Source organism: Haemaphysalis longicornis, unplaced genomic scaffold (genome assembly GCF_048455015.1).
Source record: "Haemaphysalis longicornis isolate Haplotype H1 unplaced genomic scaffold, Haemaphysalis longicornis Haplotype H1 scaffold_7, whole genome shotgun sequence".
NCBI lineage: Eukaryota > Metazoa > Arthropoda > Arachnida > Ixodida > Ixodidae > Haemaphysalis > Haemaphysalis longicornis.
This window is the reverse complement of record NW_027526422.1, coordinates 44,922,185-44,945,751: the sequence shown is the minus strand read 5'-3', so window position 1 is coordinate 44,945,751 and position 23,567 is coordinate 44,922,185. Positions and strand designations below refer to the sequence as shown.

General features: G+C 48.7%; 1 protein-coding gene across 1 annotated transcript in view; it reads right to left on the bottom strand.

Moving 5' to 3' along the window:
• The window catches only part of LOC144145443 (uncharacterized), a 72,877-nt gene that overhangs the window by 5,186 nt on the left and 44,124 nt on the right, over positions 1 to 23,567 (bottom strand). The window contains exons 6-7 of the mRNA XM_077677067.1: positions 2,853 to 2,908; positions 2,010 to 2,125 (exon numbers count right to left, since the gene is read on the bottom strand). Of these exons, the coding sequence (XP_077533193.1) occupies positions 2,010 to 2,125; positions 2,853 to 2,908 (172 nt within the window). The remainder of the gene's footprint in view (positions 1 to 2,009; positions 2,126 to 2,852; positions 2,909 to 23,567) is intronic.

Here is a 23,567-nt window from a genome sequence, read left to right as displayed (position 1 = left end):
GTTTTCTTTTTTTGTGTGTGGAATTGGAGGGCGTTACACGGTTCGCAATTTTCGCTAAATTGGTTTTTTTTTGCGGACTTTTTTGTTTAGTCGTCGGGGTTTTTTTTCGAAGGGGGGGGGGGGATGCAAAGACGCATATCTCTGATTTTGTCGCATCATTTTGTGAAAATTTCGCTCTTCTTATTTTTCTTACTTCTTGTTTTTTTATATTCTGACCGACCAATTATCACGAATAAAGATGCAACTTCCACAAAATCTCCCTTTTTGTGGAACTGCAGCACGTTTCGCGGTCCTAGCTGTGGGCGTACTCGGCAAAGAATGCTACACATTAAAAAGTGATTAGCCAGAATGTCGTGAACATCGAGTTCGACCAGCGGACGCCGGTTCGATGGCGTCCGCTGCGGCTGTTTCTTGAATGCATGGAGACGCGCGTTATTTACGCGCGTTAAAAAATCCCCAGGTAAGCGAACTTAATCCTGAGCTCTCCACCACGGCGTTTCTCATAGTTCTGGTGCGGCGTCGGCGCTTAACCCTCTACCCACCCTTTCCCCATTTCAACACCGAGTTTGAGTGAAAAGTTCCAGTGACAGAGCTTAGATCATCCTATTGTTCTAAAGCATCTCTGCTCAATAGAAGTTTTCATCATCATCATCTTAGCGATATCTTCGAGATAATCGAACAAAACTGCCAGTGCGTTGCGTCGCGACGAATGACGCCGTCATGGACCAAGAAGAAAGCTTTTTTTAAGATTACGACATAAACCGTCCCTCAATGAAGCAGTGTTGCATGCGTTCCTTGCCGCTTTAACCAGTGAAGGGGTCTCACCTGGTATGCGCGCGTCTCCTCGCCATCTCCCCGTGCCAGGTTAATGATAAAAGAGGCACAGAACGCCATTTCGTTAGCATCGCACGACACGTGGTGCTTCAAAAGCTCACCCTTGAACATTTACGCATTTTCTCGAAAAACGATTCCTTTAAAAGCGTCATCAGCGAAACTGCACCGCACGATTAGAATATCATGATATGTTCTGCTTATTTCGTTAGAGGTCATTTCACAAGAAACTTTCAGGTAGCAGGAAGACGAGAGAGAGAGAGAGAGGAGGAGGAGGGTTAATGCGCACCCAACTATTACTAATGCTAATAATCATGCGATCACTGGGGGAATTGCAACCGCAGCGCACAACAAAATGGCCCACAACCGCACAATACCCAGAAAACGGCACAGCGGGGAAACAGCACGCCAGTAAAGGAAAAGTCTAACTGAAACGAAGCTAACGTTCCAGCCCGACTCCATCCAGTAGCTCGAGAGTGTAAAGCTACCTTCCTCGCGCTGTCTTGTGCGAGTAGCTGCGCCGCCTGAGTTGTTCTTCACTCTCATTGTGCAAACATTTTTCGTCTCAATCGCATTTTTTTTTCGTGCATCAGCGCACAGTCAACGTTAATTGAAGCCTTCTATTTCCCAAATACCGCCGTATATTGTCTTGAAACACACATAAATAAATCGGAATCCATCTATAACACCGAAGATGCAACCAGATCAGCATGGTAGCATTTGCGAAACACAAGGCGCCGTCTTTTACCCAATCTTCTCCAACAGGATGTGCAGCGCTTCGGCTTTTCTCGCGTGATTCCCTGAAGATAAAACTGTACAGGCGTGGTATTATTTCGGCTCGAGATCTAGTTTTCAATCAAGTAATTTCTCTCTATGTGCATAGAGGCTTTCTTACGAGGTTTTCTCCGACGCCATCTTCTAGGCAAACACCCGCCGCGGTGGCGGGTTCGATTCCCGGCCGCGGCGGCCGCTTTTCTGATGGAGGCGAAAAGCGAAAACGCCCGCGCGTTAGAGAAATAGGCGAACGTTAAAGATCCCCACCCAGGTGGTCAAAATTAATCTGGAGCCCTCCACTACGGCGGGCCTCATCGATCGCCTGTGTAGCGTCGGCGCGTTAAACCTAAACAATGAACGAACGATTTATAGGCAAAAAAACGTGGAAAATGGCAAGAACTCACCAGGGAGAAGAACTCGACCAGCGAAGGCATCACAAGGCCAACGCGAACGATGACGCCGATCCAGAAGAGAGGCGTTGTCAGTGAACGAAGTGCCGACACCGTACGCGTCAAGGCGACTGCGAGAGAAAAAAAACAACACGTATATACCCATCGCACCTAACCCAGTGTTTATGAATCTTTGGCGTGAATGTACGAACATATGAGCGTAAAATATTTGACGTGTGTTCAGAGCCTAAATTACTCACTTCGACACGATTTCATCGCGAAATCCGCCCTAGAGTTCACGAGTTGAACCGCGCATGCTCGCGCTGTGCATAAGCAGTCCAGCTCTGTGTTGTGCAATGCCGCCGTATAGCACTTAGCTGGCGCCGGTTTGAAAGTTAAGGCAATACATTAAGGCAAGGTAGCAGTCACCAAAATAAACACTAGAAACGGAGACTAGATAGAATGCCGAGAGCGAGCTGCGGCCTGAAGCCCAGCCCAGAACTTCAGGACGGCTACGCGTTACCAAAATGTTTGCTCGATCCGATAGCTGATTCCTCCATAACCTTTGGACAGCTGCTGACTCGCAGCTTCCCTATAGGTTCCTAGACATATAATGACCATTCGCTGTCGCTACTATATGAAACCAAAAGAATTTCTATAGGATATAACAAAACATGCCCCTGGGCTCGTACGCATGCGCATTCCTACATTTAGGGCGATGATAGGCGAGATCTAGGACTTTTTCGTGTGGCTGCCGTCAGCAATTTCGGGCAGTACAGCTAGCTTAAGCATTAGGAATAAAAAATAAAAAAGCGCCATATAAAATTCCACCTAAAAGGAGATAACATCATAGCTTACCACTCGTTAGGTTGGGTAAAGAGGTGAGCATCGCCAAAAGTGTGCCAGCTCCCAGCCTGCAAGGGTACATCGAAAGCACTGCTTGTACGTGGTTGTACTTTAATGGAAAGGAACTGCGCCATTAAATGGCGCCCTTTGGGAACTGAAACAAGGTTAACCTAGACAAAAATGTCAGTCATTACAATATAAAGGCCTCTAACTCCTATTTTCGATGTTTTACACGGTTTTGAGAAAGGAGAGATATCAGTCAATAATTGTTAATATCATATTTTATAACCGAATTTGTGAATAACAGAAACTTTGGCTAATTCAAACTTTGCTGGAAAAACACAACTAGAAATAGAGAAATTAAACATGTGCAATAAGTACGGTACAAGGAGGTCAGCGACAAAAAAAAATGAGGAACCTAATTGTTAATAAACTGTGATAAACTTCGCTGTGATTAGTCCTGAAAGTACTTGGAACAAATCGGTGAGGCGAGAGAATGCCAAATCGGTCATATCAGTTCAGACTTTCCCAAGTGCAGGGGTGAGACAGCTGAATCAGATTTGGGAGCAGTTTTTGGAGCAGCAAAATCTCGATTTTGGAGCAAAAGAGCCTTGATTTGGAGCAGTTAGCTACATTTATTATGTCACCTTAGGAGCCTAAAAAATCAAATTTGTGGCAACTCGGGGGGGGGGGGGGGGAGGGAGAGGAGTGCACTTTTTAATCGGAAGTTTTTTTCTACCAGAGTATCACAAGGTACGAACTGCACCACCTTTTTACAAACCATTTTTAACTTTTCAGGCATTATGCATGGTAGCGTGGAGTGCTGTTGCAAATATCGAATTGAAAAACTAAGCAACCGTAAGGCATTTTTAGTATCATGTGATTGCCGCAATCATTATTTTTGTAATCCCAGACTCGACTTTGCGCACAAGTGTACAGCCACGGCAAAAGTTTCGAAAAACGAGGTGACAGTCGTCGCACCCTACCAGCCCTCCCATTCAATCGCCAGGGTACATGTTCACTACAATCATAATTTTAGTACAGTTGGTATGTTTAGCCACCTCCCTTCTGGCATTAAACTTCACTTCAGGTAGATGAACCATTATTACTACCATGCAATATTAGCCCGTCTCGCTATACGACACTGCTTGAACATTTTGCGGCGATGTAGCCTGCACGGCCACTTCTGCAGTGTCGATCGTCCCATTCGTGCCGCTCGCAAGCTCTCTGTCAAAGGCAGCAATAACTCAGCATTTTATAACACCGCAATGGCTCCGAAATTTCGCTTCAAGCACGCACCGCGCCTCACCACCATGCCTCACAGTCAAGGCCGAAACACGGCGAATTCACGGGCACCAGGTCGTTTTTGATGAACTCCTGTCTTTCGAGTCGCACAACTTCCCGCAACAGATCAAACGACTAAATGTAAATCCAGCCACCCCCATAACCAAAATCACGGTAGGAATCGGCGAAGAGGACTCTGCCTGAACCACAAGCAACTGCTTCGCCCGGCGGCCATTTTTCTAATCTTCACCACACCAAGACGGCGCCCAGTAATGTCGTTCCGGATCCGAAAATTGCCGTTGTTTCATCAACTTGCACAAGTGTTTTATCGCCTCAGTACACATGAGTATCTCGGGGACAATTTTCTGCAGGTTTTTTTTAATTTAATGATCAATGAAACATTTACAAACCGCATTACCTTGAGGGTGCTGGAAAATTATGCCGTCAGTAAGCATTTTTTCCCACTGCAGCTGACGGGAGCGTTAAAATCCTTGGCTCCCAGACTGTTTCGAAGCAGTTTGGCGCAATTTTTGCAATTTTCCAGCTTTTGGAGCAGCCTGGCGCAGGAACATAACTTGGTATCAAAACTGCGCAATATGCGCAGCTGTCTCACCCCTGCAAGTGCGTCAAATTTGTATGTAGAAATGTTTGAACGGGCAATAAATAAAATATTGGTGAACGCATTCGGCTAGAAACGGTCTCCCTAATGGAACACAATCCATCTATAACGTAACTGAAGGTTCACCCCATCATCTTTAAATTATTGATGCTTTTTGTCTCGAATAAATTTGCGCTATATTGGCCTTAATAAGTCTAACAGAACTAATTACAAGAGGTTTATATACCGTTTGCACATAGGTAAAACAGTATAATCTCTTGTAAAAATAAACATTATACATAGGCTCTGTTTTGTTTGTATGATATTGTGGACAGATGAGGTAATGTTTAGTCCTGTTCTCTGCACGAGCGCTTAGTTGCCCCTGGAAAATTTAAACTATGGACTGATTTACGCTTATCAATGGGCATCATCCACGTTCGGGTGCTCATACACTTCAAAATACCCAACATTACATGCTTATCCTCCAGTGTTGATTTTTGTTTGTTTGTTTGTTTGTTTGTTTGTTTGGGGGGTTCGGGTGGCACCTTCATGAAGGACCGTTCCCCGAATGATCACAAATACAGGGAAGAGGTTACTGAAGCCCGATTGCGTTTATGCGCCAGCATATTGAACCATTGTGTTTGCAGTCGGGGAATGAACAAGCAGTGAGTCTTGTTCGAGATGTAATCCACTTTAAAAACCACTAAACAGACGAAGCTTTGCTTTCAGTGACATCTATATGAAAATTTCCAGCCAGAACTAATTTTTATTAATCCATAGAACGAGATTCAAAGTGGACGAATCGTGACCCACAGCCCAATGTGAAGCGCAACACTACGGACGCTAGAAAAGGAGTAATTTCGAAAGAATGGACAGACGCGCACGTACACACACACACGTTCTTCCTCCCCTTCACACACACACATACACACGCACACCAGCCCCCTCCCCTGCACACACATACGCACGCACGCAAATAAAAATTCCCAACGACGGACGAACAACGGTGAATCAAACTTCGGGGCACACGGCAAACAATAAAGTAACGTTCCTCTTAATTGCGCAGCAGGAGAAAAGGCAAAACTTCGATTTGCTTAGCTATTTGCCGCACTTCACAGTTTGTCATTAAGCGCGCTCGCGAGAGCTGCGGAGCGCCAAACCTGCCTTCGCCACCCCGCCCCAGCACGCATCCTTACCTTCGCAGCGTTCCATCGCATTCAAACAGTACGCTGCAATCGATTGCCCCATATATCTTACGCCTTATATCACACGCCACCTCCCAACAAACAACTTAAACGAGGCCCATAATTTCCGTTCTGCGGTACGCGACACGGCTTCCACACAGGCTCGCGCTCAACTGAAACTAAGAGTAGCAGTTTTTTTGTCATTAAAATCCAGTTAATGACCGGACCCGACTGGCGCACACTGTTACAACCAATGGAAGGTCAGTCGATGCCTCCGGGAGCAACTCTGGAACTATGAAGCGTTAGTACAAGAAAAAAAAAACCAAGTAAACACACAAAACCACACACACAAACCAAACCCTGATCGAAGAAACGACCGGAGAGATAAAGGCAGGCGAAGAAGAGACCCCTCTAATGCATGTTCGCGTTCTAACTGCGTTCAGGTTCAGGCTGCCGGTTATAATCAGTGTTTGGGCCGGAAGTGGGTAATATGACCCTCTTCTCCCTTCCGCCTCCCCTTCCCAGCGGTCGACAATTTCCGGTGCCGTTCGAGAGGCTATCTGCGGTAGAAAACTTCGCAGGGATTTCAATAACGTGTGCCCACGTTTCCTTTTCTCGTGTTTGTTTCCTTTTTTTTCTTCTCCCTTTTCGGGCGTTCTCCTAGATATTTTAGCGGCGTACCGTAATTACCCTTTAAAGCTTTGCTCAAACTTAGCTACGCATCTCCCCTCCCCCTCTCCTCACTCACCGGTTCGGTGGCTTAAGGCATTGCGTTATTGAGCATGAGGGCACGGGTTCGATTCCACGTCGCGGTCGCGGTTGGTCGGAGTACGAGGGCACGTCGAAGACATTTTAGGCGGTCTAAATTATCTCACGGCTCGTCGCTACGACACACCACGGGGCGTTGCGCTGCTCTGGCGCGTTAAGCCAGAGGAGGCCCATGCAGCGGCGCCAGCTACAGTTCTTACGGAGTCACCGCAATCCTGGCCCCGTCATCGGAAAGAACCACCAGCTTACACAGTGTAAATACATGAATTCCGCGTCCACACCAAGGTACACCGCAAGTTGTCGCTCCGTATACCCCGCGTCAACACCGACAACAATCACAGGACACCGGTGGATGCTGCTCCCACTACGCACACAGGTACTTTAAAGATAAGCACAGGTACAGGCCTTCGCTCTCCAACTCTATAGGACAAACTGCTTGGTGGACTCTCCTAATTCCTTGTGACATTCCAGCCTGCGCTAAGCACCTGCTCTGGGAATGCCCTCGCTACAAAGCCGTACGGAAACTACGGCCCAACGTACAACTGGGTCCACGGCCCCTGTGCTACCTCGACTGGACCTAGCTAACTGTTAAACAGAAACAAGGGACATGCGAAGCTGTTGCCTTCGTTTGCAAGCTTTTTGAGTCACGGCGATGGGCCGAATCAGTTCATATCTGAGAAATTTTCCTAAAAAAAAAAAAAACACTCCTTCCCTAGGTTCCTCAACATAACCTCTCGCATGACGCCCTTACTTTTTGACACTTTATAACACTGCTTGAGGCCGACCATATATATAACAAATGCAAATCAATCAATCAATCAAACAACCAGTCAATCAATCAACCAATCAGTCTATCAATTTCAAGAAGCGCCCAACCCCTCGTCACGCCGGTCGTACGTGCACAAAAGTAGTAAAATGAAGAAGTGACCGCTTTGAAGCCTCTTGGGAACAACGGAAATAATCGCATATGTCCTTTCCGTTTCTCTTTCCCCGCCTTCCATTAGCTCTGGAATATCAACATAGCCTAAAAACTACGTTTTGAAAAAGAGCGGTATGGCGCACCGGGTTCTCCATATTACACGGCCACGCGTATTTCAATGTTGCAAAGGACTATTTGGAGCGATTGAACAAGCAATGAACAATACAATGAGGCAACAGGCGGGGACCGCCATCTCATCAAAGCAAGAGCTTGTTGCGCGAAAAAAACGTTATTTGTTGTTTATGCGATCGGCGCTTGCCAGTTTTTATTATTATTGGCATGCATTTCTTGAAAGGGCGAACGACACTGCGTCTGCCTCCTCTTAATTTCTGCGTACAGCAGGGCAAATTTAACTAAAAATTCGACAAAGAACTAGCATAAGAAAACGTTATTTGTGAGCCTTTGCACGCTTGCGCGCTTAAGTACGCAAAACCTCCAAGAAAACTCACTTAACGCGGCTTAATTATTCCCCCCGTATGGCCACGTAACTCTTTCTTAGCGAAGCGGCAAATTTACGTGTACGCGAAAGAACGAAAATTTGCATAAGAACATCACGCGATAAGCGACGGTGCAATAAGCAATGAAGTCCGAAACTCCGGCGCTCGGCGATACGGCCGACGCAAAGAGCGTGAAGCGAACGTGAGGGAGATTTCTTAGCTCCTGGCTAACATAGACGCAACAGCCGGCGTCGCCACAGACGACAGTTGGCGTCCCGCCATTCGATCCTCGTTTGAACGCCGATCCCCTAGCAGACGACGAAAATAAAGAAGGGGGGGACTTCTCAGCGGGCCAGACCACACTGGCAGAAGATCGGTGGAACAGGAGAGCGAAAAGGTGGCACAGACGAGACGGCTCTTCCCTATTCCGTGTCCAAGAAGGTAGTATAGAGGCGGCTATCTTCCCCAATGGCCCTTTATAATCCCCCGCACAGCGACGAGATAAAGCTATACGCGTCCGCTACAATAATATTAATAAAAAGGACAGCTACAAGCGAACGAACGAACACAAGTTCAAAGGAAAGCAAAGCAGGTTGCGGTTGTGCCCAGGCCAGGAAACGACACCTGCGCTAAGCGCGACAACCACAAATGCGTACGAAAGCGCCAGATTCGGTGGGGGTAAAAAAAAAGGCAGCCGTGGACAATAGTACCGCACGTCTCGGCGAACGAGCAAGAACACAGGTCCTGCAGAACGGCGGCGGCGTGCTAGCACGCCGATACGCCTGGGTTCCCTGTTAAGTAAGACACACAGTGGGTAACGTCGAGGAGAAAAAGAAGCGGGCAGTACATACTGCAGAATGGAAGCAGGGAAGCACGGGGGAGCGAGAGGGTCCACGCCGAGTGTGATGTATAATGGCAACAAACAGAGGAAGCGAAAAGGCAAACCTATCATTCCGATCGACGAAGACATCATCGACCGAGCAGAGTCGTTCCGAACCCTCGTCTGTCGCTCCCCACCGATGACTCCGCCGGAGGTGAGCCTCCCAGCCGGATATGTGCGCTGTCTTCTGAACAGAAACGTCTGCTCTCGGGACTATCGAAAAGCGTTTGCAGACCACCCGCCTCGCCCGCGTACTTTCCGTTCCTCCCCCCTGAGAGCAGATAAAGAAAAAGGGCGGGAAGAGACAGTTGAAATTCTAGAGAGAGAGAAAAGCGCGGGAAATTGGGGGAAGAAATAGAGCGGGGCAAGCGGCGGCCCGGTTGAGCACGGAGTCAAAATGACACGCTGCCGACTCGAGAAGTACGGCGGATTAAAAATGATGGACGACGTCATGGAAGTCGCGTACACCAAAGCTGCTGCCCCTGCCTCCCGAGAGCAGGTTCGGGAGCGAAAGAACGGGAAACGTGTGCGGAGTGAAATGGAGGAGAGCGCCGTTGGGCTAAGGACAGGTTATCGACGCGGAAACTGGGACGAATCGACAGCCACGCTAGCCCAGTGATCGAATCGACAGGCGAAGGGGGGCTGTAAAAAAAGGTTACGATACCCTCCGCCCGCAAGGATAAAAAGGAACAAAGATAATGTCCAACAGCCGGTCACAAGCTCCCCCACACCCTCTAGTGCTTGGCAGCATTACTTCTACACGTCTCTTCGGTATTGTGTCAGCTTAGTGCTGCGGCAAAAATGAAACGACTTAGAGAGACTGCTAGTTTCTTGAGAGATAACGCTTCAGTGTGGAGCCAATGAGGCTAAGAAAAACAAGCCAGCAACAATGATAGCCAAAAAAAGCCCTTAAAATTGTCTTGTAGCTTCTTACGACAACCGGCTAAAAGGGAATAAAAAATACGCGCTGACAACTTGAGTCAGGTTTAGAAGAAAACGAACTGTGTTGGGAAAGCGACCGAAGCGGACAAAAGCCAGCTTTCAACGTAGAAAACTAAAATACAGTTCACTAGCCATTTGACGGCCATCAAGAAGCGAAGCGGCATTACTTACGCCGTCTTCTGAACCAGGCTGTACGCTGCAGCATTTGCTGGCAGCGCTTCAATGTAGACGACCTCTATTAGACGACCGGCGGGAAAAATTACGGTTATTTTCCTGCTGGTAGATAAAAAACCTCAAGCTGCATTATCGCTGTGGTGGTGCACTTTCGCATTTAAACCACATTATTTTCTCTTCATATATTTCTATGTAGGCTTAAGTTCCTTTCAATGTCCTAACACTGACATGGTTCTAATTCCTCGCTTGCAATGTTACCCCGTCGCAATTTGCCGTAGGCGGCGTGCGCTGTTCTTGCTCTAGCTAAAGAGAAAACTGAAATGGCGTCTACCGGTAGATTACAATGCCGCGAATGCGAGCATACTACCCGCGGCAACAGCAGTAGCAGGATAAGCCAAATGCAACAACGCAGAACATGCCAAATGCCTGAGAAGTACCACGTCATCATACATCTTACACCCCCCCCCCCCCTCCAACGATTTGAGAAATCGCAAATCGTTGGAGGGGGGTGGGGGTGTAAGGAGGACCTTAATATAAATGTATGCGGGAACTCTCAGCAAAACTTACTTAGGCTCATTAAGCCGGTTCTCGTCCTACAACTGGCTAAGATTTGTTTCAGTTGCCAGTACTGCACAGTGTTCTTGTAGCCGTATAAGTACAGCACTAAGGACTCGTGAGGGTGAGTGCGAGAGCTATTGTCCCTTTTTCACTGTCCGGGTATATTTGTGTTGGTATGACAAGCGGTATCGACAAAAGACCTGTCCGGCTGACCGGTACTATGCTGGAGAATATCGCGAGTAGTTTGCATTCCTTCTCCTGGGCGGTAGCAACTGCCTCGATGAAAAATGCCTTGAACGACTTTTCCCTATGTGCAACGTACACATTTCTGCCAGAGAAAAATGAAAGGGAAACATAAGAGGGAGATGCCATCTCAATTAATTTACAAACAAAATTTTGTTTACAAACAAACAAAGCATCATCTGCCGCCGAACAAACACTTCGAGCTTTGAGAGGTGTGACATTTCATTTAAAACGTTAAGTGGCGTACGTAGCCTTCAGTGTTCTTTTAGGTGTAGTACCGAAACAGCGACCTCCGAAGCGCCTCCGCGAAGTAAACTTCGCTGCAGTACAACCCTCAGAGTGGCGGAGCACGCTTTACAGGGGAAAGGCGAAAGGTTATTCGAGAAGGTAGCCGTTTTTTTTTTTTTTAACGATATCTGATCGCCGTTCCGTCGACCTTCAAAGTAACTCAGCGAACAATCGCATAAAAAAATCCCGGGCCATCTCCACTAACGTGAAACCTGGGGAGGGGCGAAGCATGTAGTCTGTAGGTGTATTCTTGGCACCTTGGCGTTTTTGCCAACGGAGTTGGGGGGTAGAGGTATACAGCTTTGCTGTAAAAGTCTCTTGTCTTTGAAGACGGAGCTCTCTAGCGCGAGGCGTAAACGAGTGTCCCGGTGCTTTTGTGGTGTGCGTTACGAAGCGTTCCAGCGCGAGGAGTAAACGAGTGTGCCGGTGATTTTTTTTACTACGCGTTACGTCCTAGCGCGAGGCATAAACGAGTTTCCCGGTGTTTTGGCACCATGACTACATGAGACGGCGATTGCGACGACGACGACAAGAGACGGCAACAGCACCAGCCCCTAAGGGGCTCCGCCCCTAAAAAGATTCCCCGTGGAAAGAACAAAGCGCACGACGCGTTTTATAGCGCGAGACGTTCTATCGCGCGAGCTTAAACTCGGCAGTACTGGTGAGATGTGGCCCACCCCGCCAGTACACCGCAGATGAAGGAAGCCAAAGACGGCAGCGGAACGAGCGGACATTCAAGCAGCGTAGCCTACTTAGCTGAATAACTCAAGTGGAAAAATGTGGATGACACAGCGAATTTGCCTGGACGTCAATATAAGGGTTGCCGGTAAAATGTTCACGTCGGAAAAGGAAGAAATATATGTCCACGGTGGGCGTGAATGTGGGAAAAGGGGACGTGGAACGAAGTAAATCATATGCCCGTCTTTAATTTATCGCTACTCCTCGGGATTTCAAGGGATAACATAACGGACCCTGTGACTTTTTGACTAAAAATATTTATATGCGATGCACATCTTCGCTAACCCAAGCCATTTTTTTTCCGTCATGTATTTTGTGGGGTCACTTTATTGAAGCCGATTTCAGCTGGCCCATACGGTTACAAAGAACACCCTTGCCTGCAACAGCAGGGGTAATAAAAGACAGGGCAACTAGGCCATGCAAGACAGCAAAATACATACGACTAGAATATATGCTCTGCTCATTCCATACCAGTCACGCTGTTTTTTGACAAGATGCATATGTACCAGCTAGAACAGCTTGCTTTTTCGCTGCAGCAAGCACGTATACTAACATGGGACACATGCAGACAAACAAATTGCATCGACACTAATATCGGTGAAGAAAAGTAACACGACAACCTGTTTAGCGCAACCAAAACCAGCCGCGCATCTGAAGCAAAAGTAATGCGTGAACAGAGCTTAGTAGTGTTCCTTTTGAAAATACACGTCTGATATGAAAGGCCACAATCAATTCCCGAAAGCCGCTAGCAGACCGCTCAGCAGTCGCCGCTGTGGCACGCGAGATTACTGTTAGTTTTACTGCGTCCTTTCTGCGGTGTAGATGGAGGCGTATTGGCTATACACTTGGATGGCGGAAGAGAAAAGCTCTCCGTGGCCTTGCAGTGCGATCTCCTAAGTTGGAGAATCCCCCAGGAAGTGGTTTTGCATTTGGAGTTGACAACAGGCCGGGCAAGTATAGGAGGTGCGCATGGTTTAGGTATATGGGACTCGTGCAGGCGCACAGGTCCGTGTCAAAAGACAGCCGCCCCGCGTGCTTCTTTGGAGGACATCATATTTCCTACCGGGCAGAGGATCACTCGGAGAGACACCTTGCGCGCCTAGTCCTGCAGTTTTAAGTGCAGAGTACTTTACGGGCTCAACTTTTCGTCGTAGCTCGCTCGCTGGACCCAAGTAGAGCCATGCGGCGTTCGAAACTCGTGAGCCGCTGGCGCTTGTCATACATCCCCTCGTTGTTTAGCGCAAAGAAAACTGTAGGTACATTTGAAGCAAAATCTACGTAATTAACCGCCAGCGGCCGTGTTCATTTAGTTGGGAACGCTCGTTGGGGTGGTTTTGACGATAGTAAGCGAAAAAAAGTGGCAGCGCAACGCCGGCACGTGCGGGAGGAAAAAATCAAGCACGAAAAGAACAGAACTCCCGCTAGCGCAGTTTCAGGCAGGGGGCGCGCGATCACTGCGAAGGCGGGAAATTTGAATTACATCGGCGGTAGCAGTGTGCTGATAACGGCGCTGCAGTCCGTTATGGTGAATCACTGCTCTGCACTTCCGACAGCTTTAACATTGAGTTGAACGGCTCTAACTTTGAAGGACTAGAACCTGTGTGAAGCTTGGTTAATTTGCCGCGTATAGTTTTTAACGGTGTTGTTCGGGCGGAGCAGTTGCCCGCGAACCTTGCAAGGCCAGGCTCGCCGGTAATTCGCCCGTAAAGTAACAACATCATCAACATCATCATCATCAAGAACAGGTCCGCGTCTGTATCCCGTGGGAGGTGAGGAATTCTTCTCGAAACAGTATTGAGCTCGAGGCCGACATTCGGCCTTGTTCTAAATCGCGCACAGAGACCGATTTATCTGCCGATGGCCAAGATAAGCTACCTGCAAAATTTCAGCAACATCCATCCCCACCGCGACGGGAGCATTCAATTGTTGCTAGCTTCTGCTCCGGCAACACTGTCAGCGCCAGGCCAGATTAACTCCTTCGATTTTAAAGCGAAAGCGTTCTTAGTGGTACCGATGGCGTTCTGTCAAAAAAACTAATGCATTTCACCATAGACCGGTTGGTCGACAGAAAAGCTCTAAGATCGACCCCCTGTACACACGGCGCGTGCGTGAAACCTGGCTTCCATTGCGTCAAAACGGTTGCGTGAAAATCGCGAAAAAGGAACGGTTCTAGATAAGCCAATAAACGCATCGATCATGAAGAAGGAGTACAATAGTACGTCTTTATATAATAAACCACGTATCGGTACACATTTAGATCGTTCGCAGATGCGCTTACTTAGTGCGCGAAAAATTGTCGCGTGGGTTCGTTCTTCGTCTGCGATTTGGGTCTTTGAAGGTTTGACGATCGAGTGGACGCGCTTTCAGCGAAGTTTGGACGCACCTTTAACTTCCACGCTCCTCTCCACTTTGTTTAGGGAGGTTGATTGATTGTAGGGCTTAACGCGCCGACGTAACGCAGGCGATGAGGCGCGCCGTAGTGGACGGCTATGGATTAATATGGACCACCCAGAGATCTATAACGTGCGCCGAAATCTAGTTCACACGGGCGTTTTTGCTTTTCGCCTCCATCAGAAAAGCGGCCGCCGCGGCCGGGAATAGAACCCGCGTCCTCGTTTGTTTAGGAAGGGTTGGTAAATTTTTCGTTTGCGTGGAACCCGTAAGACTTCCTTCCCACATCAGCATTCCAGCTACGACACTTTCAGTCGCTTTCTTCTACGCAGTACTAACGGCTTCCAGCGCTTTAGTCCACCCATCTAGACAGCCACCGGTGCGCCGCAAAGTGGAGGAGGGGAGGCGGGGGGGGATTGTGACACACAGGCTCGGGGAAGCCGCAAAAACTTGCCTGCGCAGCAAGCCGCACGCAAACTCGATTCCCGCCCGCGAAATACGCCGTCGGTTCGGAAGCCCCTACATATCCCTTCCGAGGGTGAGAGAGAGAGCCTCTGTGGTTACTACGGCCCGGCTTCAGCCGCGGTGCCAGCATGTCGCAGGGGATAAATGTCAGCACGAGACGACCAGAAAAGGTTCCGCCAGGTTAACTACACACGGTCTGTAATAACGTTGGTCTGTAAGGCACAGAAAAAAAAAACACAAGGTGCACAATTAACTGTTTACTGAGCCCGCGTGTTTCATGCTCGACTGATTCGAAACCATTCCGAATCACAATTCGAATTCGAATAACACGACTGATTCGAAATCATTTAGTACGTTTTCTATTCGCTTGCCGCTCCCTAGCTGACCTCGCCGACTTGCAGTTTCTCGTGACGCAAACAGCAGCCAGTTTTCCTCCCCCAATCACTGTGACGAAAAATATGAGAGGGGTAGGAGGGAAGAGTGGGGGGGGGGTAATGCGCTCCTCACTTCTTAATTTTAACACGAAAAACTTTTATTCCGGGATACACAGATTTCAGTGACGTCATATCCGTCAAGGAAATGACAAATGACGCCAGTACAACGAAGAAAGCGGCCTGTAAAGGGTGCACCACTGCACACAGGTTCTTCTTGCGGGGAAGCAACCTTTAGTACTAAAGAGTACGTTGTACTTCAAAATGTCCATTTTCGGGTTCTATATTGCAACACGAAAGTGTTTTATGCCGGGATACACCAAGAAATGCGGCGATGGCGTAGAGGTAGAACACCCGTCTCGCGTTCAGAAGGACCGTGGTTCGAATCCCGGTGCCGGACAATTCCCACCGGATTTAAAAAAAAAAAATCCGCGTATTGATGGAATTGCACAAAAGGGCTTGGGGTGCGGCCTGACCCCGGCGACCATTGCCGGTAATGCACTCCCTCACCAGAGCAGGATTGGCCACCCTGGTGTAGTAATGGCCACAACCTCCCATGAATACGCCAACTAACCCTCGGCCCTCAGTCCCCAGCGGCTGCGAAGCAACTGACCACGGCGGCGGTCAGACCTGTGACGCAGCAGAGGGTGCTAAGAATCCCTGGATCCGGACAGGCCGCCAATGGAATCTGAACCTGGCAACGTTTAACGCGCGAACCATATCTAGCGAAGCAAGTCTCGAGGTGTTGTTCGAGGAATTAGAGGGCATTAAATGGGATGTAATAGGGCTTAGCGAGGCTAGGAGGGCAGGCGAAGCCTTTACGGTGCTGAAAAATGGACACGTCCTATGTTACCGTGGTCTAGAGGACAGAAGAGAACTGGGAGTGGGATTTCTAGTCAATAAAAGCATAGCTGGCAACATAGACGAATACTATAGCATTAACGAAAGGGCAGCAGGTCTTGTAATTAGGCTAAATAAGAGGTACAAGCTCAAGGTGGTGCAGGGTAAAGCACGTTGTTGGGCTAGTTGGTGTTCCATGATAACAATAAAACTGAACCTGGCAACGTTGAACCTGGCAACCTACTGCGTTGAACCTGGCAACCTACAACGTTGAAAACTGAACCTGGCAACCTACTGCGCCTGGTTTGTTGTCCTCTTCTTCCGTCCCGTCCTTTTGCGCAGTTTTATTGTTATCGTGGTGCAGGGCTACGCGCCCACATCCAGCCACGACGACCAAGTAGTGGAACGCTTCTATGAAGATGTGGAATCGGCAATGGCTAAAGTAAAAACACAGTATACCGTAGTTATGGGGGACTTCAATGCTAAAGTAGGCAAGAATCAGGCTGGAGACAAGGCAGTTGGGAACTATGGTCTGGGCTGTAGAAATAGCAGGGGGGACCTACTAGTTGAGTTTGCAGAACGGAATAACCTACGCATAATGAATACCTTCTTCTGTAAACGGGAGAGTCGGAAGTGGACCTGGAGAAGCCCGAATGGGGAGCACAAAAATGAAATAGACTTCATATTATGCGATAACCCTGGCGTCGTGCGGGATGTGGAAGTGCTCGGAAGGGTAAGGTGTAGTGACCACCGTATGGTAAGATCCCGAATTAGGCTAGATTTGAGGAGGGACCGCAACAAGCTAGTACGAAAGAAGCCGATAAATGAGCTAACAGTAAGACGTAAACTAGAAGAATTCAGGATCGCGCTGCAGAACCGATATTCCGCTCTTAACGAGGAAGCCGAGTTTACGACGCAGGAAGCCAGCGACAACCTTACACGCATTATTACGGAGTGTGCAGTAGAAGTCGGGGGCACTATGGCTAGACAGGATACTGGTAAACTTTCACAGGAGACGAAATATCTAATCAGGAAACGGCAAACCATGAGAATCTCCACCGCAGCTGACAGAATAGAACTAGCGGAGCTCTCCAAGCTAATCAATAAGCGTAAGACAGCTGACATACGGAAGTATAATATGGAGAGGATCGAATACGCTGTAAAGAACGGAGGTAGCCTGAAAGCAGTGAAGAGACGTCTTGGCGTGGGGAAAAATCAGATGTATGCACTTAAGGATAAGCAAGGCAATGTCATTACAAATAGGGATAAAATAGTCACAGTGGCCGAGGAGTTCTATAGGGATCTGTACAGTAGCCAAGACATACAGGATAATGCCGAACGAGAGAGTAGTTCACAGGAGATAGGCATCCCACCAGTAACGACCGAAGAAGTAAGGAAGGCTTTGAAAGAAATGAAACGGGGCAAAGCACCTGGTGAGGATCAGATAACAGCAGACCTCTTGAAGGATGGCGGAGAAATTGTCCTTGAAAAACTGGCAAACCTGTATACGCAATGCCTAATGACCGCAATGGTACCGGAATCTTGGAAGAACGCGAACATCATCCTAATTCATAAGAAAGGCGACATGAAGGACTTGAAAAATTACAGGCCGATCAGCTTACTGTCAGTCGTCTACAAGGTATTTACCAAGGTAATCGCTAACCGAATTTCTGCAACCTTAGATTTCAGTCAACCTAAAGAACAAGCAGGGTTCCGTAAAGGTTATTCAACAATGGACCATATTCACACGATCAATCAGGTGATAGAGAAGTGCGCTGAGTATACTGAACCCCTATATATAGCCTTCATAGATTATGAGAAAGCATTTGACTCGGTCGAAACCCTAGCAGTCATTCAGGCATTACGGAACCAGGGGGTAGATGAGCATTATGTAAGAATACTAGAGGATATCTACAATGGGTCTGCAGCTACGATCATCCTCCATAGGGAGAGCAGCAAAATACCTATAAGAAAGGGTGTAAGACAAGGAGACACAATCTCTCCAATGCTATTCACAGCATGTTTACAAGAAGTATTCAGAACGTTGGATTGGGAACAGGCGGGAGTAAGGGTTAATGGAGAATACCTCAGTAACCTCAGATTTGCTGATGACGTTGCCTTGCTAAGTAACTCGGGGGACGAATTGCAAAGCATGCTTTCCGCACTGGGAGAACAGAGTAGAACCGTGGGACTGAAAATTAATATGCAGAAAACTAAAGTAATGATCAATAACCTGGGGACAGCACAGCGGTTTGAGATAGGTGGCGAGGCAGTGGAAGTGGTAAGCGAATATATCTACTTAGGCCAAATTGTGACCCCAGACCCCAACCATGAGGCAGAGATAATTAGAAGGATCAAGATGGGGTGGGGTGCATATGGCAGACATTCTCAGATAATGAATAGCAGCCTACCATTGTCGCTGAAGAAGAAAGTGTATGACAGCTGCATCTTACCGGTACTCACCTACGGGGGAGAAACTTGGAGGCTCACTAAGAGGGTTCAACTTAAATTGAGAACGACTCAGCGGGCAATGGAGCGGAAAATGATAGGTGTAACATTAAGGGACAGGAAGAGAGCGGAGTGGGTCAGGGAGCAAACTGGTGTTAAAGACATATTAGTAGAAATTAAGAAGAAGAAATGGACGTGGGCAGGGCATGTAATGCGAAGGCAAGATAACCGCTGGTCATTAAGGGTAACAGAGTGGATCCCTAGAGAAGGCAAGCGCTGCAGGGGGCGGCAGAAAGTTAGATGGGCAGATGAGATAAAGAAGTTTGCGGGGATAAATTGGTCACAGTTGGCACAGGACCGAGGCAATTGTAGAATAATGGGAGAGGCCTTTGCCCTGCAGTGGGCGTAGATAGCCTGGTGATGATGATGATGATGATGATGACACCAAGATTTCACTGACGTCATATCGGTCACGGAAATGACGCCACTACACCTTTGCCGAAGCGACCCGACAGCATGACGTCGCTCGCCAAGCACACCTACAAGACAGCCGCCGGCCCGCAAATCATGCTCAGCTGCAGATTTCGCTGCACATTTCAATTTTGTGTTCTACCGATTCCCATGACAAAGGAATCAACCACAGTTTTTCAGCACTGGAACCGAATCTTCCGCGGCGATAGGCGCTAAGAGAGCCAAGGTAGGGCTGAGCTTCCTTCTGAAAAAGAAAACTATATTTATTGTCAGTGTCCCTCTAACGAGGGACGCTGATCAAACGTCATCCTTGTAACACACTGCATCGTCTTCCGACGATGGTGGCACTTTTTTTGCCTGAAGTAAGTTTCACAGTCACACGGATGTTCCTTTGGCCGCCATATTGGCGCGAGCATTTGACGCTTTTACTAGCACAGGATCGTGACACATCGTGCGTACTGACACATAGCACAACTTGCGCCTGGTACCAACACCGCGTGCCTTAGAATGACACGTAACCGCCATCCGCCGACGCAAAGGCCTCAACCTTCGCTCGAGCGTTGACAGGACGCCGACGATGGCAGAATTTCGTAAAAAAGTTTTAAAATGCTGGACCATGCGCGCCCGCAGGTTAATTCTGACAAGGCCGGAGAGAACGCGCACGCCGGGACGCCGTAACGATGGCCTCCCGGCTCCTCCCCCCACTCCCTCGAACTTTCCGCGCTTTCTTCGGATGCGTCCACGAGAGCGCGTGTTGTTCCTGGCACCGGACTGCTTATACCGCCTTTTCCGTGACGGCGACACATCTGGGCGTCTGCTGTGTCTGACGGTGCCGCGGATGTGTCGCGGGCCGGGGGTGACGTCACACAGAGGGACCGCCGGTTGATGCCGCCGCTGCTGCTGCTTCAGGCGTTTCCACCCGCCTTACTACTCCCCAGTGCGATCACGTAGGGCCGCCACGCCCGACACCGTTGTCTGCCTCTACGGTGTGATCGGTGATACAACGATGCGTGTTCCCCCGTGACCAGTGATGACGACGCTTCCCAGGCGCACGTCGTTCGAGGATGACGATCGTGCAGCATGCACATCGCCCCATCCTCGGCTGGGTCGCAGTCGTTTCGTTTCCATTTGTCACTCGTTTCGTTCGTAAATCGCAGCTGTACCTTGCAATTCCCACGTCGCCCTTCTCTGAAGCTTCCACCAGCTTTTCACGAGCAGTAGTTTTACACATCAACGAAGCATGGCCTGTAGCGGCCGCATGGCAGCATATCGACAGCGGTGTATCAATATCGAACAGTCTTCTTTTGTGTGTGTTTGTAGAGTACAATCTTCCCGGGGAGATTGTTTCCCCGACCTCCTGCCTCGGAGTAAAATTGCAGCGACATTTCCAAATACGCGCCAGTTGTCCTGTTCTCTAATGCAGAGTTTAGACATTGGGAGCCTACCTAAATGACGAGTGCTCTGATGTAGAGCACTCACTCGACCTCTGCCACGAACTGAAACCTTCTCAAAGCTTGAGAATATCAAACTTTCAAGCGGGCCGCATGTTTAATAGAGAGCCTGGGAGAATATCCGCCTTCAAAAGTTTACCGTTGAGAACGAGGATTCTTTCGCGAACTCTCCACAACATCTAAACTAAAGAAATAGCCACTGATCAAGGAAAGGTATGTCACCAAGGCTCGGTTTCTGATACGTTTCACGTGGTATCACGCACCCACGTCGGTTGCTAAATATGACACGCGGAGCAGAGGCGTATTTGAGCACAAACATCAATAATGGACATCTGTAACCACAAGGAGGATTCAGGCAGTTATTTTTTAGCTGCTTAATTTTATTTATATCTGTCTACATTACATTTTCCTGGAGCAAAACATGCACCCTAAAACTAATGAATAATAAGCCATTTTTACACATTATTCATCCGTAAGCTACACTATTTCTTGTAAATAATTTTCCCGCCGGCACTATTGCCCACCCGCGAAAACGGAAAACGGCATTCGTGTTACTGCACGTCGCAGCTTTCTTTAGTAAATCAGTGGTCTGATAAACTAGGTAACCCCGTGCACTGCCTTAATACCAACGAAATTACTCTGAGGCATCCTTTTCAGCCGGCATATCTCAGCGGTTAATAAAAAAAAAAAAGAGAGAACACCGCGAGCTCATTGTCTTTCTTAAATACTGCACCCGCACCATAACAGTAACGCCACACGCATAATGCCGAACAATATAATTTATATAGTGTGCGGGTCCGGTCACGTACATTCCCCAAAGGCAAACAAATTAATGTATAGACTTCAGCAGGCGTTTCAGAATGCCGTACGGACTCTGTGCATTTTCCGCATTTAGTCACTGCTGTGTGAGTGTGTGCGTGTGTGTGTGTGAGAGAGAGAGAGAGAGAGAGATAGAGAGAGAGAGAGAGAGAGAGAGAGATAGGGAGGGAGGGAGGGAGGGAGGGAGGGAGGGGGGGGAGGTCTTTTTGAACCGTACAAAATAACCAGCGACACCTCATACGCTCCTCGCGTTCGTAAAGATCGGATAGCGTGCACGTAACTGAATACAGTAATCATAATCTTAAAGGAATTAACCGGGCGTTTTCTTTTTTTTGTCCCTCAGCGCGTTGCTCACTGAATTATTCCGTTTCGCTTGGTCACTGATTGTTTACTGTTTTTTTTTCTCTCTCCACTCAAGTTCCGCACAGCACCCAACCTCCAACTTGTCGTTTTTTTTTTTTTTTTTCTTCTTCTTCTTACTTTTCTCTGGGTAGCCAAACGGGAGGCTCTGCTGGCTAATGGAGTTAAACGAGGGAATTCCCACACCCCCAAATTCAGTCGAGGAAGCGGTTTATTATTGCACTTCCGAACAAGTCCCGGAAGGGGAACTTGATTCAACATTCGCGCGGAGCCTATCGCAGCCGATCTGAAACGCAGCATAGTCGAAACACCCGCACGCACGTGCAAGTGAAAGTCGTTTCCTTTGAGTGTGCGCTCCGGTTCACGCTCTGGCCTGCCTCATGACTCGCGAAAGACGCACACAGGCGGGCGGTGAAAAGGGGGGCGACACCAGAAACGCGCACTCTGAATAGCGGCCGCCCGAATGAGCCCAGTGCAGCGGCGGCAGCAGCAGGCCCGATAAGGAGGACGACACCACACGCACGCACGGGGGCCTCTAATGTACTCCTATTAATGCTCGTGTCCGATAGCAGTTCATGATGACAACGAGAAAAAAAAAAGACAGGGCCCTTCGTCATCGCAGGGCTCCTGCTCCTTCTCCTCGCGCGCGGGGGCGTCGATTTGTGCAGCTTCCGCCGCGGCGGAAACAATGGCCCGACACGTCGCTTATCTGCACAGTGGCCGCTCCCCGGCCTCCCTCCCTCCCCCCGCGCCCCCTTGCGGTTTTCACGCGCCCATTGTGCGCCTTGGAACACGTACCCCGTGTAGCGGCGACCAGTCGTCGTGTTGGAGGCCACGCGAGAGTGGGCAACGCAGTGGAACAGATTCGCCTCGCTTCCGACCTCTTCGACGCTGGCTTCGTTTGGAGGGACTCCGAAAACGTTCAGCATGCTTGCGTGCTGCAGGAGAGTGGTTGCGGCGTAACAGGGGACAGCTTGCTCAAGCGGGCGAGATGCTGTGGCGTTAAGCGCAGTGGTGAAACGCGCGTTCGCACGAACCATGGCTGTCGACGAGGGCCTTTGTCGGGGGTGGATGGCGATCGAAAGGCTGGTCATGACCTTTCAACTAGCTGACTAAAAGAGAAGTACAGTAAAAACGTGCGGCAGAAGAGCTGTGGCGCAGTAGACGGAGCACGGCTCGTCGAGTAGGGTGAAATTTCTGTAAATGCACTTCGAATCGAATCGATTAGAGGAACCTCGTGACGCGCGGATGCACGCGCGGAGAAAACTTTCGCTGGCATACATCCCATGTGTGACCAAAAATGGCGCGTAGACAAATTTACAATCTCGAGGTATCCATTTATCTCTCGCAAGAAAACTAGAGTTGCTGCAAAAATAGGCAGCTTAAGAGGAAGTACTCTACGCCCTATACAACTGCTTTTTTATAACGTTTATTTTGCCACTTGGCTTAACAGAGGATTATTACTGGATACACATATGAAGGAAATTTGGTCCGAGTAGCATGAGAGATGATGGGTCCCTGGGGATGCGTACCAACCACAGGAGAATTCACGGTGCAAACTGAGACTCGCTGCTGCAACTGCGCATGCTCGTGGGGCGCAGAATTGGACAGCACCACAATAAGGTCCGGATGTTGGTTTCTATCGCTGGAGGTGCAAACAGGACAGCGGCCACTAGTGAAAGCGCCTTGTACGATCACCTAGACAACACTTCAGAGCTGCCATATGCTTAAAAAAATTAAAAATTTGCGTAAAGCCTCCTCCTTCGATATGGCCGGGTTAGATGAAGAGGCCCAACTAAGCTCCACGTGATATGGGCCCCGGAAAAAAGCACAGCGCGACATACGAATTGCTTCATCAATAAATGCGCGTGTTCCCATTTTCGTCATAAATTATAGAGGCACAAAACACCGCCAGCGTCTCATTGCTAATTTGTCGCCCTATGTCACCAGTACCGTGACAGAGCCGCCCAACACACGA